Source organism: Schistocerca piceifrons, chromosome 9 (assembly GCF_021461385.2).
Source record: "Schistocerca piceifrons isolate TAMUIC-IGC-003096 chromosome 9, iqSchPice1.1, whole genome shotgun sequence".
Classification (NCBI taxonomy): Eukaryota; Metazoa; Arthropoda; class Insecta; order Orthoptera; family Acrididae; genus Schistocerca; species Schistocerca piceifrons.
Window position 1 is genome coordinate 65,716,452 of NC_060146.1, and position 17,943 is coordinate 65,734,394.

Below are 17,943 nucleotides of genomic sequence, written 5' to 3' on the forward strand. Positions count from 1 at the left end.
TGAAAAATGGAAAACCCATCGCTATGAATTGTGTTGTTGGACAAAAAGAAAATAATTGTTATTGAATAACGAAACTAATTTGTTAAAGATAATGTAGGTTTGGGAAACTTTCTGAATTATTGGTGGAATAACCAAAGAAAATGAAACAGAAGAAAAAAAAGTGCAAGAGGAGGAAACCAACACGAGACCTCTGGCGTAAGAATCCGAGCCCTAAACACCTAGGCCAGACGGCGGCTCGGCAGTGTACTAACATTTTATACTCATAAGGCACCTAAAAAACTTTGGATCGATTTTTCCCGGGATTTTCCGGATAGTGCGTCCTAATATTTTAACCACGTGAGGTGTTAGGGGTCCTCTTCCACCACACAAAATTGCGGACAAATCCCCGACCCCACGGTCGTGGCGTCTCCTTGTGAGCGACTTCTATACGCAGCCCGATGAATTCCGTTGACGGTGGTCGCCAGTGGGGCAGCTCTTGAATAGGAGGCCCGCCTGCAGAGTGCGTGAGTGCGTAAGCGCGTGAGCCCGCCGTCCCTGCGGGCTATTTCTGCCTTCCCGGCCAGGAATAGTCGGACTCGGCAGAGCGCAACGCACATTAGGAGTGGTCGCCGGCAGCTGGGGTGGAACGCGGCGTTCCTCTGCTCTGCTCTGCTCCAGAAATACCCCCAGCCCGCTCCGTAGCGGCCGGACGCCGATAGCGCGCTCCGGATCTCTCTGTTGTTCACTTCAGCCTCCCCCCTTCCCCCCACACACAATACATACGGCTGAGGGACAGTGGTGAGGGCTGTTCTTGTAGTCTTCAGTCCTGAGACTGGTTTGATGCAGCTCTCCATGCTACTCTATCCTGTGCAAGCTTCTTCATCTCCAGTACGTACTGCAGCCTACATCCTTCTGAATCTGCTTAGTGTATTCATCTCTTGGTCTCCCTCTACGATTTTTACCCTCCACGCTACGCTAAATTTGTGATCCCTTGATGCCTTCAGAACATGTCCTACCAACCGATCCCTCCTTCTAGTCAAGTTCTGCCACAAACTCGTCTTCTCCCCAATTCTATTCAGTACCTCCTCATTAGTTATGTGATCTACCCATCTAATCTTCAGCATTCTTCTGTAGCGCCAGATTTCGAAAGCTTCTATTCTGTTCTTATCCAAACCATTTATCGTCCACGTTTCACTTCCATACATGGCTACACTCCAGACAAATACTTCCAGAAACGAATTCCTGACACTAAAATCTATCCTCGACGTTAACAAATTTCTCTTCTTCAGAAACGCTTTCCTTGCCATTGCCAGTCTACATTTTATATCCTCTCTACTTCGACCATCATCAGTTATTTTGCTCCCCAAATAGCAAAACTCGTTTACTACTTTAAGTGTCTCATTTCCTATTCTAATTCCCTCTGCATCACCCGACTTAATTCGACTACATTCGATTATCCTCGTTTTGCTTTTGTTGATGTTCATCTTATATCCTCCTTTCAAGACACTGTCCACTCCGTTCAACTGCTCTTCCAAGTCCTTTGCTGTCTCTGACAGAATTACAATGGCATCGGCGAACCTCAAAGATTTTTTTTTTTTTTTCTTTTTTTTTTTTTCCAGCGGTGAGGGCTAGGAGCAGTCTAACGGCATAACAAATGTTACATAATATGCGGTTAAAAAGAACAAAAGAAACATAATGTGTACTTCTTGACCAACTGAATACGCTAGTATTAAATTTACTGTGGAAATGGAAAAAATAGAAATAATGCCTCTTTTTAGCATGTTTTCGTTCGTTGTAAGGCTGATAGCTCATTAGGACATGCTGTTTATCAGAAACCGACATATCAGTCGAAGTAGCAGTATTTGCGAACCAACATGCTAGAAATGTAATGGAAATAAAAAAATCATATGGTTCAAATGGCTCTAAGCACTATGGGACTTAACATCTGAGGTCATCAGTCCTCTAGACTTAAAACTACTTAAATTTAAGTAACACAAGGTCATCACTCACATCCATGCCCGAGGCAGCATTCGAACCTGCGACCGTAGCAGCACCGCGGTTCCGGACTGAAACGCCTAGAACCGATCGGCCACAGCGGCCGGCAATGCAAAAAAATCCTACTTTCTAAAACATAATTGTAATATTTGTGGATTTCAAGCAGGCATTTGACTTTCATACGAGCTACACCCACTTTATTTAGGGAAACACTGTGACTGACTAGTAAAACTTTTTAATATGCACGATGGTTATAAACCGGAGAGCTTGTAAGGGTGTCGCAGGAAGAAACAGTCTGCAAAGTTGGAGGATAGGTTGCGCTGAGAAATAATTCTTGAGAAAAAAAATTCGAGGGTTTGGGCCGTTTCCGAGTTAGTTAGCTTTGAAGTTAGACAATCGGGCAGTGGTGCGCAAATTCAAGCGGTCCGCCAGATACAATTATAGTCTGTTGTTATAGAGTAGATGATAACGCAGGCTCGGTTTGAGATCGATCCTTACCCTGTCCCACGTCCAATTTTTGTATCGCTCTCTTCTTCGCCTTTAGGAAACCAAACGAAGAACACGTATGGCAACACGTCTCCCTCGGGCTGCTTGACTTTGTAAGAAGTCGAAACGGGTAATGATACCATGTGAAGTACCCTGACTCCGACATCCGTAACGGCCTGATACGCTAACTTCAGGGTTGATTAATTCGGAAATGACGTAACGAATCGAATTATTTTTCTTAACTATTATACAAAGAATAATGTATTTGTTCTGCCCGAGCCGGTCTCAGTGGCCGAGCGGTTCTAGGCGCTACAGTCTCGAACCACGTGGCCACTAGGTTCGCAGGTTCGAATCCTGCCTCGGGCATGGAAGTGTGTGATGTCCTTACGTTAGTTAGGTTTAAGTAGTTCTATGTTCTAGGGGACTGATGACCTTAGAAGTTAAGTCCCATAGTGCTCAGAGCCATTTTTTGTTCTGCCCGACTCCGTCTAAACACTGCAAAAACAAAATTGCAATCATCTGCCGAAATGCCCTACTAAGAGTTGTCAGGCGCATTTTTCTGGTATTTCGGCAGATACTTGCAATTTCGTTTATATATATAAGACTAACTTAGACAGAAAAATTATCAGAAACATTTTGAGTCCAATGACAAAAATAAAACTCTGTAATCAAGAAGCAGTGATGAAATATATCAGAATACACTAAAATTCTAATAAACGCAATAAGGAAAAGAAGACTGATATTTTTCGCCGTTTATACAGAATTAACCAGAACATAGTAACAGAAAAGACTTTCAGGTTATCTAGTACAAGAAATCAACATACTGCTGGTGCCACCAACCACAATAAGACCTAGAAATGTACGTGACCGAAGTAAAGAAGTCACATCCTTCCTGAATGAGTCACATTTCCTTAAGATTTTTCCTGCGAATTTCAGTTTGGTATCTGCTTTTCCTGCTATGTATTTTATATGGTCATTCCAGCAACTTGTCATCAATAGTATAGTTTTACAGTAGTTGGTATCTTTACCTACGTTTGCGCAATATGTTACGTTTATTTACGTTCTGGGGCAACTGCCAGCAACTAAAATGGTTGAAATGGCTCTAAGCACTATGGGACTTAACATCTTAGGTCATCAGTCCCCTAGACTTACAACTAGTTAAACCTAACCTAAGGACATCACACACATCCATGCCCGAGCAGGATTCGAACCTGCGATTGTAGCAGCAGCGTGGTTCCGGACTGAAGCGCCTAGAACCGCTCGGTCACAGTGGCCGGGCTGCCAGAGACTGCACGATTTATCAACCCTCAGAGGTTAACCTGCAAATCTGTAGTGTCTTCTGGCATTGCTGCCATCTTACAGACAACTGCATCATCTTCAGTCTTAAGGAGCCTTCTATGCTTTCTACTAGATCTTTTACATACATTGCCGGCCGGGGTGGCCGAGCGGTCCTAGGCGCCACAGTCTGGAACCGTGCGACCGCTACGGTCACAGGTTCGAATCCTGCCTCGGGCATGGATGTGTGTGATGTCCTTAGGTCAGTTAGGTTTAAGTAGTTCTAAGTTCTAGGGGATTGATGACCTCAGAAGTTAAGTCCCATAGTGCTCAGAGCCATTTGAACTAATTTACATACATTATAAACAGTATCGTTCCTGTCACACTTCTTTGGGGTGTTCCAGAAATTATTTTTACATCTGTCGGATTTGTTCCGTTGAGAACGACGTGTTGAGTTTTGTCTGCAAGGAAGTCTTGAATCCACTCGCAGATTTGGTGCGATATTTGGTAAGCTGGTATTTTTGTCACTTAACGGCAGTGCGGGATAGTGTCAAACGCCTTCCTGGAATCAAAGAACTCAGCATCAACCTGAGTTTGGGGAATCTGTGCTGATTTTTTATAGAGATTTTTGTTCTCCACAAACGTGGTAATACGTAAACTCAAGATATATTCCATCATTCCACAACAGATTGACGTCAACGACATAGGTCTATAATTGTGTGCATCTGTCCCACAACCCTGCTTGGAAACGGAAGTGAGATGCGCTTTTTTCCGGTCGCTAGGTACTCTTCGTTGCTCCAGAGAACTACGATAAACTGGTGCTTGGAAGAGAGAGATGTTTCGCATAATCTCTGTAGAATCTTACAGGTATCTCATCAATACGTGCCACTTCAATGTTCATACGATGACTGAAAGGAGGGACCGAGTTTCGAGCTTCGGCTGTGAAACAATTTCAGAACACCGAATTCAGTATTTCGGCCTTCTCTCCGTGATCTTCCGTTTTGTTATCAGTATGGTCACTGGGTGCATTAATAGAGGATTTAGAACCGCTTCTTGAATTTACGACCGGTCAATGCCTCTTTCGGTTTTTTCCTTAGTTTATGTAATATATATGAAACTATCAGCCTCGATTGCGATAATGAAACCAACCTTTACCTAGGTTTCTACGAGGGCATGGTCTAGAAATAAAACTAAAATTTCTAGTTAATAAAAAATAAAACTAAAACAGCCTGAATAGGCGTAGTCACATTTTAAAAGCGCGGTACATTTCTAGACCATGCCCTAGTAGACATATTATAGAATCAGAAGAAGAAGGCTCAATTACTTGGGCTGAAACCTAGGTAAAGGTTGGTTTCATTACCGTAATCGAGGCTGATAGCTTCTTACATACCGGGTGATCAAAAAGTCAGTATAAATTTGAAAACTTAATAAACCACGGAATAATGTAGATAGAGAGGTAAAAATTGACACACATGCTTGGAATGACATGGGGTTTTATAGGAACAGAGAAAAAGGTATTGCTAGACGCGTCAAAGATCTCTTGTGCGCGTCGTTTGGTGATGATCGTGTGCTCAGCCGCCACTTTCGTCATGCTTGGCCTCCCAGGTCCCCAGACCTCAGTCCGTGCGATTATTGGCTTTGGGGTTACCTGAAGTCGCAAGTGTATCGTGATCAACCGACATCTCTAGGGATGCTGAAAGGCAACATCCGACGCCAATGCCTCACCATAACTCCGGTCATACTTTCCAGTGCTGTTCACAACATTATTCCTCGACTACAGCTATTGTTGAGGAATGATGGTGGACATATTGAGCATTTCCTGTAAAGAACATCATCTTTGCTTTGTCTTACTTTGTTATGCTAATTATTGCTATTCTGATTAGATGAAGCGCCATCTGTCGAACATTTTTTGAACGTTTGCATTTTTTTGGTTCTAATAAAACCCCATGTCATTGCAAGCATGTGTGTCAATTTGTACCTCTCTATCTACATTATTCCGTGATTTATTCAGTTTTCAAATTTATACTGACTTTTTGATCACCCGGTATTAGATTATCACGATTGCTGACTGGGCAACAATGTTGAAAGTACTTAGTGTATGTGACAATAGCGTTAACATAATCCAGTCTGGTCCAGGCAGTTGATTGCCATGACATAGAGTTAGGTATCACCCTTCATACTATGGATATCCAACCAGTTCTCTTTGTGTTTTTCTACGTTTCTCAAGTGTGCGCCTTTGTCGGTGTGTTGCAGCTGTTGGTGCCGGATTGAACACCTGCAGACGAGCGAGACACAGCCGCAGCCATGCTGTTCCATAACAACCTCGACATGATAGGCAGGAACGAGCCCATCACAAGGAAGGCCAAGTTCTGGCAGTCCTACGTCCGCGCCCTCAAGGGTGAGTTTCATCTCTCTGGATTACAAGTAAAGTTCTTGTGAACATTCCTCATGCTCGAATAAAGGTGGTCAGAGCACTAAGAATGATATAACACTGAACCGCATGGTAAAAATCCTTCATCTTACACAGCAACACGTCTCCAGGGTCAAAGCTCTAGTCAAGTTTTCAGCACTCAGGTCACATTATTAACAGGCCAAAGCAATGAAAACACAGGATTATTTAAGAACCTTCGTAGTTTCAGAAGACGGTTGCAGTAAAACTACAAGGCTTAAGGTAAATAGACACATCAAGTGGACAGAGAACCTCTTAAGGATTTTAGTGTACCTCAACTGTCTGCATCTAGTGTAAACCATGAAATAGTGTGAACTAGTTTAAAATGTGTGCAAGGCGTGTAACAGAGGTGGGACGTGGGGACCAGCCCAGTATTCACCTAGTGGGATGTGGAAAACCGCCTAAAAACCACATGCAGGCTGGCCGGCACACCCGCCCACGTCCCGCCTCTGTTACACGCCTTGCAGACATTTGAAACTCGTTCACACTATTTCATGGTTTACACTAGATGCAGACAGTTGGGGTACACTAAAATCCTTAAGAGGTTCTCTGTCCACTTGATGTGTCTATTTACCTCATATTAATCTGGGCACACAGGGTGTCAGAGAGCCGTCCTATGGGCCCGGGTTCGATTCCCGGCTGAGTTGGGGATTTTCTCCTCTCAGGGACTGTGTGGTGATGATCATTTCATCCCCATCCGGTACGCAGGTCTCACAATGTGGCGTCGAAAGTAATAAGACCTGCACCAAGGCGTCCGGACCTGTCCCGTAAGGGGCCTCCCGGCCAATGGCGCCAAACACTCATTTCCATTTCAATCTGAACACCGCCTATCTTCGACGACAACGTGCAATAACCACTCACAGACGGAAAGTGGCACTACTGACAGTAAATGGTACATAAGGCATGTTGGAGGGGGGTGGAACACATTACAGTCCTTGTCGTAATACGGAAACGGAACGACATATCTGAGGTCAAAAAGGGCATGATCATTGGTTTTCGGGGCAAGTATGGAAGAATTTCACAAATAGCTGAGTTTGTAAGCTGCCATGGTAAAACTATATTGTGCATGACGCAATGACGCTATTGAAAAAGGCGACTGAGTCATCTGTGGTGCACCATGGGCCAGAGATGGCAGGGGAGAACAACGGCTGTGGAGATGTGGACAGTGGATAGACCTGCCACTGTTGAGCAGCTGACGGCCCAGATGTACCAAGGGGCCACCAGCAGTGTCTCCTCAAAGACTGTTTGGCGAACGTAGCCCTCCTTAGCAAGCACCTGGTTCAAGCATATATGCTGACTGCTCTCGATCGACGTTGAAGGCTGGAATTTGCACGAAATTACCGCAAATGGACGTCCACTGAGTTGTGACAGATGGCCTTTCCAGATGAATCACGTTTTGTGCCCTGTCTGAAAGCAAACAAGAAACCCAGCAGGTTAGCCGAGAGCTCTAATGCACTGCTTCCTGGACTCGGGTAGGCTGGCCGGCCCCAGATCGAATCCGCCCGGCGGATTAACAAAGAGGGCCAGTGTGCCGGCCAGGCTGCATGTGGTTTTTAGGCGGTTTTCCACATCCCCCTAGGTGAATACTGGGCTGACCCCCACGTTCCGCCTCTATTACACGCCTTGCAGACATCTGAAACTCGTTCACACTATTTCACAGTTTACACTAGATGCGGACAGTTGGGGTACACTAATTCTGTACTGTGGGGGGGGTGGGGGGGTGGGGGGGGGGGGGGGGGGAGAGGCGGCAGGAAGGGCATCCAGCCACTGCTTCAAATCAACCATGCCACATCCGATTTAACTGTGCCTACCCTGTGCAAAGATGTGGGACAAAGGCGCTAGCAAAAGCAAAAGTAGAAAGCCAGCAAGAAGGGAGCGTTAGTGTCTGGGAAATTTTTTTGTTGCATTCCCTAGGTCATCTCATCATTCTCTACTGTACAATGGATCAACACAAGGATGCAACCATTCCTGGGTACCATGTTCATCCCTACATGCAAGTACTTGCACAGATGCGTTGGGCACTGTATAGTGCACCCGTCGATTGTATCATGTCGCTCTTTTCAGTTCTGCGCTCACAGTGAGAACGTAAAGATGGCTACAAATTAGTGTCTGTTGCCAACTATGAAGGCCTGGTGAAAGATTTCGCCTGAAGCTATGCAATCCACATAACATAACTGTCATGTGGTTCGTTCTACACGACAATTCTCCGCTGCACTCTGCACGGGCAATGAAGATGCTCCTGCAGCGTTTTCGATGGGAAGTGTTTGATCACCCACAATACAGCCCGAAATTTGCTACCCCTGAGGTTCATCTCTGCTCAAATGAACCGCTGGCTATGAAGACAATATTTTGACACAGACACTGAACTGCAGTCCAGAGTAGGAAATTGTCGAAGAGTACTGGCGGCTGTCTTCTATGACGAGGGAATTGAAAAACAACGCTACGACAGATGTCTAAGTCTGAACGGCGACTGTGTATAGAAGTAGCTGGAAGGTGTAGCTAACCGCTGCAAATAAAACAGTTTTGATTTTTACTGTGGTTTCCATTTCGCGACCCATTGTTCCTTACTTTCCCAATAGCCCTCGTAGTTTTTCTCGACAAAGTGGCATCTACCAGCAGGACAATGCAAAGTGTCACACAGCTTGCAGAGTACATGCATGACTGGAAGAGCACCAGTATGATTTCACCGTACTCCCCTGGTCACCGAACTCATCGAATTTAAACCCACTCGAGAAACTGTGGGACCACCTCAGTCGGGCTGTACGTGCCATGTACCCTCAACCGAGAAACCTGGAGCATCTGGCAACGGCACTGAAGTCGGTAGCTTCCAACTCACGCTGACTCTCTTCCTCCAGGTCTCGCAGCAGTCTGCAGAGCAAAAGTTTGTTATTCATGCTTTTGATAAGTGGTCAGTTTAATGTGACTAGACAATTTAGATGCTCAGTATTAGCATTGCTTTTGATGCAGCTTTTTGGAGTAGGAATTAAAATCCATGGAGAAAAAATAAAAACTTTGAGGTTCGCCGATGACATTGTAATTCTGTCAGAGACAGCAAAGGACTTGCAAGAGCAGCTGAACAAATGAACAGTGTCTTGAAATGAGGATACGAGGGTTGGAACTTACATAGTTCCGAATATTTATTCACAATCGATACAAAAGAGTTACATGTTTGCACCTGTTGCTGTCCTTCAAAGTAGTCACCAGCGTTGTGTAGAGCCCGTTGCCAGCGATGTGGAAGGCGTAGTATACCGTTAGCAGAGCCTGTTCTGTTGATGGTGCGAATGGAGCGGTCTACTGCCTGTCGAATCTCTGGAACAGTTCTGAAGCGAATGCCACGAAGTGGTTCCTTCATCTTCGGAATCAAATCAAAGTCACAAGGACTTACGTCCGGGGAGTATGGTGGATGGTACAGTACTTCCCAATCCCATCGACCGAACAGAGCAGCCACAACTTGCGCTGTAAAATGATGGGTGGGTTTCGCAGAAAGCGTCGCCGCTTCTTGAAGACCTTGATGACACAGTGACGGCGTTTCCCTCGACTGTGCGCACGCCGGTGACGTGGGACGGGTGAGTCCATTTGCTTGGAGGTAAGGTAGCTATGTCAACGGCGTGCGCTGTCGGCGACAATAGTAGATTCCGTTGTATAGTGTCTCCACAGCAGTGTTGCCACTATTTAAGTTCCGACCTACGTATAAGACAAACAGCAACAAAAGCAAAACGACGATAAAGTAATGTAGTCTAATTAAATTAGGTGATGCTTAGGGATTTAGATTAGGAACTGAGACACTTCAAGCAGTAGATGTCTCTTCTTATCTGGGGAGCAAAATAACTGACCGAGTGTTCTGGACGCGCTCTCCCAATGAACCAAAATCGACCATTCGCCTTCCTTAGTACTTTCTTTATGTAAACATCCCATGTTGTTGTTGTTGTTGTGGTCTTCAGTCCTGAGACTGCTTTGATGCAGCTCTCCATGCTACTCTATCCTGTGCAAGCTACTTCATCTCCCAGTACCTACTGCAGCTTACAACCTCCTGACTCTGCTTAGTGTATTCATCTCTTGGTCTCCCTCTACGATATTTACCCTCCACCCTGCCATCCAGTACTAAATTGGTGATCCCTTGATGCCTCAGAACAAGTCCTGCCAACCGATCCCTTCTTCTAGTCAAGTTGTGCCACAAACTCCTCTTCTCCCCAATTCTATTCAATACCTCCTCATTAGTTATGTGATCTACCCATCTAATCTTCAGCATTCTTCTGTAGCACCACATTTCGAAAGCCTCTATTCTCTTCTTGTCCAAACTAGTTATCGTCCATGTTTCACTTCCATACATGGCTATGCTCCATACAAATACTTTCAGAAACGATTTCCTGGCACTTACATCTATACTCGAAGTTAACAAATTTCTCTTCTTCAGAAACGCTTTCCTTGCCATTGCCAGTCTACGTTTTATATCCTCTCTACTTCGACCATCATCAGTTATTTTGCTCCCCAAATAGCAAAACTCCTTTACTACTTTGTCTCATTTCCTAATCTAATTCCCTCAGCATCACCCGACTTAATTCGACTACATTCCATTATCCTCGTTTTGCTTTTGTTGATGTTCATCTTATACCCTCCTCACAAGACACTGTCCATTCCGTTCAACTACTCTTCCAAGTCCTTTGCTGTCTCTGGCAGAATTACAATGTCATCGGCGAACCTCAAAGTTTTTATTTCCTCTCCATGGATTTTAATACCTACTCCGAACTTTTCTTTTATTTCCTTTACTGCTTGCTCAATAAACAGATTGAATAGCATCGGGGATAGGCTAAAACCCTGTCTCACTCCCTTCCCAACCACTGCTTCCCTTTCGTGCTCCTCGACTCTTATAACTGCCATCTGTTTTCTGTACAAATTGTAAATAGCCTTTCGCTCCCTGTATTTTACCCCTGCCACCTTCAAATATTTAATCAATGGCAGTGTTATTACATGGCAGTTCATTCCAAAACTGCCCTGTAACCTGTTTTACAATTTAATATGCAGATCGCAATAGTCAAGTCAAATCACTAATGCTCCATGAAAACTATAAGCAATATTCACTACTTCCAATGGTTGCATTTCTGATTATTTCTACACCGTCTTTCATCTTGGAACACTGAGGAAGTTTTCGTATTCCAGCACTCTTGGGGCTTTTAGCTGTCTCAAAAACGGGAAGATTCAGCTAGCAGAATGGAATAGTCATAATGATGTTCTCTGCTGAAATCCATCCTCCATGTAGATAGAGAACAGAGGAGGGCAGTCTGCAATTAAGACCTGTAGGAGTGTTGACTGAGGCAGGGCGGCAGGACATAAAACTTTATTGCATGAGAAGTGCAAGGAATCCCTCCTAGCTAAGATAAGAATCTGAAAGGCAGGAGAGAACACGAGATTACAATGCATGAAAACGCCTATTAAGCACAGTAGAGGTAGCTGGAATGTTAGTTCAAATTTTAGTAAGATGATTATTTCAGTAGCGAGGCGAGTTCCGCCATGTGCATACATGCACATCTTTTGTTCAGCTGTAACTGAAAATCTGTCATGCTGTGGGAGAGATTATTTGTGTTCCTCCCCATGCCATGCGAGAAATACATCTCACTGGTTAACCACCACAAAATTCGACCTCGAAAGAACAGAATACTGTTGATGACCGTGCAGCTTTTCCCTGGAATGTATAAAGAATGATAGAGCGTCTGCCATGTAAGCAGGAGTTCCCGGATTCGAGTCCCGGTCGGGGCACACATTTTCAACTGTCCACATCGAGGTATATCAAGAACACCTGTCGGCAGCTGAGGGTTTCAGTTAGTCATTGCTTATTATATTACCATCTGTCAGAACTTGCAAGGTCTGCTGCAGTCCGTCAGTGGAATTCTGACGTTTGCAGAACCAACTAAGGCTTGTAGAGTAAAGTTAGGATGTTTTAGAGCTCGCTACAACGTAAAAAAAAGGTCAGGAAAACTAGGGCTTATTTGAAAGTTTATCAACAGCTGTTCTTCCCATGCATCACTCACATGTGGCATATAAGGTCGTTTACAGTGTTTAGATGCGAATAAAGATAGATGATATGAAAACTGTAATAAACTGAAGGTGGTCTGAGAGCAATGGAGAGACCCAACTTATTGAGAATTAGAAGGGTAAACAGAGTAAAAAAACAAATGGATTAGGAAGTAGACTTGACTGGAAGACATAATCGCTACTAGTGAGAATGAGATGAAAGTGAGTAGAACAAGAACAATGGTTGGTAGATGGACCAAGAAAGGTCTTTACTGGATTCCCTGAATTAAGCGGAAACTGAGATGACGACCGAAGGACCGTGGTTCTAGAACTTTCCATTCCTCCTTCTGCACATTCTCCTTGTTCATATGACCAGTTAGACAGTCTGGCAATTTCTTCCAGAACTAGGCCACAATACTAACAGAGTATGGAAGAGTGAAGATTCTCCAGAGAAAGGTTGCTGTCAAAAAGGATTAAACGACCAGGGCTTCAGAGGTATGTGATGTTACAAAATCGAAAATCGGGTCAAATTTACAAATAACTTGGCAGTACGAAGCCATTTATCAGTATGACGCTGCACCCGGTCTGGCATGGCTACATCCACTGATTCGATTGGGAAGAGCGTTATAAAGCAGCTGTATCCTCCCCTGAGGCAAGCTGGCCCACACCGGTTGTAAATGATCCTTGACATTTTTAATTCTGGCACTGGGTTGGAGTTGACGTCCTAGCAGGTCCTACTCATGTTCCATTGAGGACAGATCTGTAAATCTTGCTGGCTCAGCATCTTACAGAGAGTTCATGGAGACACATGCCGTGTGTGTACCAGCATTGTTCTGCTGAAAAATGGCACCACGTTACTGTACCATGAGAGAACACACAAGGATGCAAGGATGCCCGTGAGGTACCGTTGTGTGGTCAGAATTCCCTCTATCACTACCAGCCATGATCTGAAGTCATGCCCAATAGCTACTCACATCACGACACAAGGAGTAACATCACCGTGCCTCTCCAAAACTGTACCTGTCCACTCACACTGACAATGATCATCCGACGTAGCGCTGAACCACGGTTTATCGCACAACCACGATTTATTGCAGAACCATGATTTATCAGTGAACATAATGTGACGCCACTCGTCAGCAGACCACGCTCTCTGTTCACGTCATCCCTACAAATGCAGCCGTTTGTGTTGCGGTGATAGCGGCAGTCTATACGTAGGATGGTAATTCCTCAGTCCGTGTACTGCTAGTCTCCAACAAATGACAGAGAATGTTGCAGAGAATACATTACTTGTTCTCGGATGACAGGCACGGATGTGAAGGAGTTACGATGTGCCGTGGCAGTCCTCCTTTGTAGTGGTCTGACGTGGTCGAGTGTAAGCTTGACGATAAGTATGCCTAACCTCGTGATCCCAAGCAGTCCAACATCGGGCCACTGTTACATCTGATGCCCTACAAATGTGAACACTACACGATTCGACTAGCTGGTGAAAAAGAGACTCATGATAAGACCGTGTTCAAAAGGTGCTGAGAATGCTGTCTCACACGAGTACGCAGTATCTCCTTGTCCTTCACACTCACTACTCAACATCAGACCCAGCACACGCTGCTTACATACCCTCTATGTCACGTAACAACAGTAATCACTAACAATACTAACGCGTTCTGGTGGTCGTTCTACTTTTGACATCCGACCATGTCTTCTGGATGCTTCAGTCTTTTTGTAACGCAGTCTATGAACATATGCACCTACTGGGGAAAGACAGGCGAATCATTATTGTGCTGTTTATGAAACAAGGCGTGATTGGACCGTGAGTCGCGCTTGGGTAGCTCAGTTCAAAATGGTTCAAATGGCTCTGAACACTATGGGACTTAACTTCTGAGGTCATCAGTCCCCTAGAACTTAGAACTACTTAAACCTAACTAAACTAAGGACATCACACACATCCTTGCCCGAGGCAGGAGTCGAATCTGCGACGGTAGCGATCGCACGGTTCCAGACTGTAGCGCCTAGGACCGCTCGGCCACCCCGACCGGCTGGTAGTTCACTCAGTAGAGCATCTGTCCATGATAAGCAAATGTTCAAGTTTCGGTATCGCACACAGTTTTAATCTGCCAGGAAATATCATATGGTTACGTGGTTATACTTTTCAGTTTTCTCCTTGATAAAAGTAGCGCTGTTATGTGGTGCGAACTATGGTGCCTCTGCACAGAGGGAACACGCATGGAGGCGATGAGGACTGCTTATGAGTGGCTGCATAGGGGGCAAGAATGAATAAAATTGTACCACCAATGATGGTCACGTCGGTGTCTGGAGGCGAGCACTTATTGCGCATAAGTGCTGTTCACACCAAGGTGACTGGAGTAAGACTAAATGTTACTGGTAGCCAATGGTTAGTATTGGTGGGTGTGAAGAACACTTCATACTTAGTCCACTATTTGCGTGATTAGCCAGCAAAAGATCTGATGAGCTGGAAGCAAACACCATGAACGAGTTATCAGGATGGTGCGGAAATCAGGAGATGTAATGTACATATGCAGACAAACAAATGATTTCAGTTCCAGGAAAATTGGATGACCTAATCAAGAGATAGAGCTTGACAAACTTAGCAAGTCTACAACGCTTTGGTCCACCTCTGGCACTTATTCAAGCAGTTTTTTGGCTTTCATTGATTGACACGCTTGTTGACTATTCTCCTGAGGGACATAGGATCGAATTCTGTCCAACTGGCGCTTTACATGAGAGCCAGGAGTCATAGTGTAGGATGCCATCTCATTTTGTAGTAAGACTCCTTTGGCTATCATTTGCGGCACCGATGCAGCACGTCGACAATATTCTACCCCCGGTACTGACCACACGACCCTATCCGCATCCTCCGCTGAGGATGACACGGCGGTCAGATGGTCCCGTTAGGCCACTGGTGACCTGATGACGGAGTGCATATATACCCTGCAGCCAGAAGCTATTTTATTTATCTTTCCCAACCAGTCCTACAATATACACGCACCTTAAAGATGCTGCTTTGAAAAATTTCCTTGTTTAAGAATGTGGGCTGTGCGGAGAGCCATACACAAAATAATAAAATCATTCACTGTTCGAGAGAAGTTAATCTCTGCTGGACTCCATTAGTAAAGATAACAGGGTTAATTTTCTACGTTAATGTGAAAGCTCACTATATCTCAAACATTGTGAGTCTTTTAGCAGCAGGTAATGAAACCAGGAGAATTTTCCTCCATACTTAGACCACACGCACAAACTCTCTCTGTAGCCAAGGTCACTTAGTGGCGTGATGTTGACCTGAAGATGGTTGGTTCAAACCTCACGTCTCCGCACTCACCCCTGTGTCGCATAGTTAGGGCCATCTGATCCGTCCATCGCTTTGGGACTTCCCTTTCCCAGGCCCGTTGGTGCTGTTCAAGATGATTAGGTTGTGCGCCAGCACCAGGTCGCATCCTCATTTTCTGTAAGTTGTTTCGACAGCCTCTCCTCCCTCACACCCTCTCTTGGAAGAAGGGGAGAGGCGCACCCCAACTGGACACACATGTAGACGTCTAATGCATTCTCTCCGCCGGCCAGTGTGGCCGAGCGGTTCTAGGCGCTTCAGTCTGGAACCGCGCGGCCGCTACGGTCGCAGGTTCGAATCCTCTCTCGGGCATGGATGTGTGTGATGTCCTTAGGTTAGTTAGGTTTAAGTAGTTCTAGGGGACTGATGACTTCAGATGTTAAGTCCCGTAGTGCTCAGAGCCATTTGAACCATTTTTTGTTGTAGAATTTTAGAACATGTTTTTTGCTCACGTATCATGTCGTTTCTGGAAACCCAGAATCTACTCTGTAGGGATCAACATGGATTCCGGAAACAGCGATCGTGTGACACCCAACTCGATTTATTTGTTCATGAGACCCGGAAAATATTAGATACAGGCTCCCAGGTAGATGCCACTTTCCTTGACTTCCGCAAGGCGTTCGATACAGTTCCGCACTGTCGCCTGATAAACAAAGTAAGAGCCTACGGAATATCAGACCAGCTGTGTCGCTGGATTGAAGAGTTTTTAGCAAACAGAACACAGCATGTTGTTCTCAATGGAGAGGCGTCTACAGACGTTAAAGTAACCTCTGGAGTGCCACAGCGGAGTGTTATGGGACCATTGCTTTTCACAATATATATAAATGACCTAGTAGATAGTATCAGAAGTTCCATACGGCTTTTCGCGGATGATGCTGTAGTATACAGCATTAGAAAATTGTAGCGAAATGCAGAAAGATCTGCTGCTGATAGGCACTTGGTGCAGGGAGTGGCAACTGACCCTTAACATAGACAAATGTAATGTATTGCGAATACATAGAAAGAAGGATCCTTTATTGTATGATTATATGATAGCGGAACAAACACTGGTAGCAGTTACTTCTGTAAAATATCTGGGAGTATGCGTACGGAACGATTTGAAGTGGAATGATCATATAAAATTAGTTGTTGGTAAGGCGGGTACCAGGTTGAGATTCATTGGGAGAGTCCTTAGAAAATGTAGTCCATCAACAAAGGAGGTGGCTTACAAAACACTCCGTTCGATCTATACTTGAGTATTGCTCATCAGTGTGGGATCCGTACCAGGTCGGATTGACAGAGGAGACAGAGAAGATCCAAAGAAGAGCGGCACGTTCCGTCACAGGGTTATGTGGTAAGCGTGATAGCGTTACGGAGATGTTTAGCAAACTCAAGTGGCAGACTCTGCAAGTGAGGCGCTCTGCATCGCGGTGTAGCTTGCTGTCCAGGTATGCGGAGTATGAATGTAGATGTAGATGTAGATTGGATGGCAGTTTTCACAGCTGATTGAGAGATAAAGTTCCTCTTCTTGAAAGGTCCAACCCCTTTAAAAGTGGAAACTGGATACATATTTGGAAATTCCGCGGCTGGCCATGATAAAAGAGATAAGAGTTCTATTTATGGGAGTTACCACAAGATATTAGTGTTCTTAATACAAACATTATGACCCAGCCAGCAGTGCTATGTGCCTTCGGTACGAGGATGGTTCAGTAACTAAATTAATAAGCGTATCGGTCTTATTAAACAAGAGAAGCTAAAAAGGAAGGCAGGAAAATTGGGCTTAACGACCCGTCGACATCGGCGCCATCAGAGACGGAGCACAAGCTGGGACTGTGTCAAGGATGGGAAAGGAAATTGGCCGTGCGCTCTCGTAGGATCCATCCCAGAATTTGGCTTGTGCGATTTAGGAAAATCACGGAACACCTACAGCTGGATGGCAGGACGTGGGTTTAAGCTGTCGTCCTCCCCAGTGCGTGTACAGTATGCTAACCAATGTGCCACCTCGCTCGGTTTAACAGAAGCTCCACAGGGCATTGTGCCTGCTGACTTCTGGTTGTGCTATAGATGATGAGAAAAATTATCGGATATCATCTGTTACTGTTTATGCAGACTGTGACCGTGTGTAAGTTCATAAAGTTTCGTATGAGGGCCATCTTTGGTATTTCCTGAAGCGAATATAGGGGTTCTGGGCCCAGATAATTCACGAGCTTTTTCGGCGAAACCTGAAGGACCTGCTGTAGATGATTTAGTAGATGGATGGTTGCCCTAAATATTGCCTAATGTGAGTCTTGAGAGGGTAGCGGGAATGGTCCATTATAAACCGGAAATTTTACTTTGAAGATTTTGTAGGCTTCTCAGTTGTTTGTCAGCGGCTATTGACCAACTTCCGAATCATAAAGTATGGTTACGAGTAAGGTTACAAGAGTTT

At 44.9% G+C, this 17,943-nt stretch overlaps 1 protein-coding gene across 3 annotated transcripts in view; it reads left to right on the forward strand.

Annotated features, from left to right (window-relative positions):
• Positions 1–17,943, forward strand: part of LOC124716962 — a 238,022-nt gene that overhangs the window by 56,177 nt on the left and 163,902 nt on the right. For all 3 annotated transcript variants that reach the window (XR_007005686.1, XM_047243560.1, XM_047243561.1), the window contains exon 2: positions 5,989–6,133. Coding sequence is in view for 2 of the 3 variants with exons in the window: in XM_047243560.1 (XP_047099516.1) it covers positions 6,040–6,133 (94 nt within the window). In the remaining variant the exon portion in view is untranslated. The remainder of the gene's footprint in view (positions 1–5,988; positions 6,134–17,943) is intronic.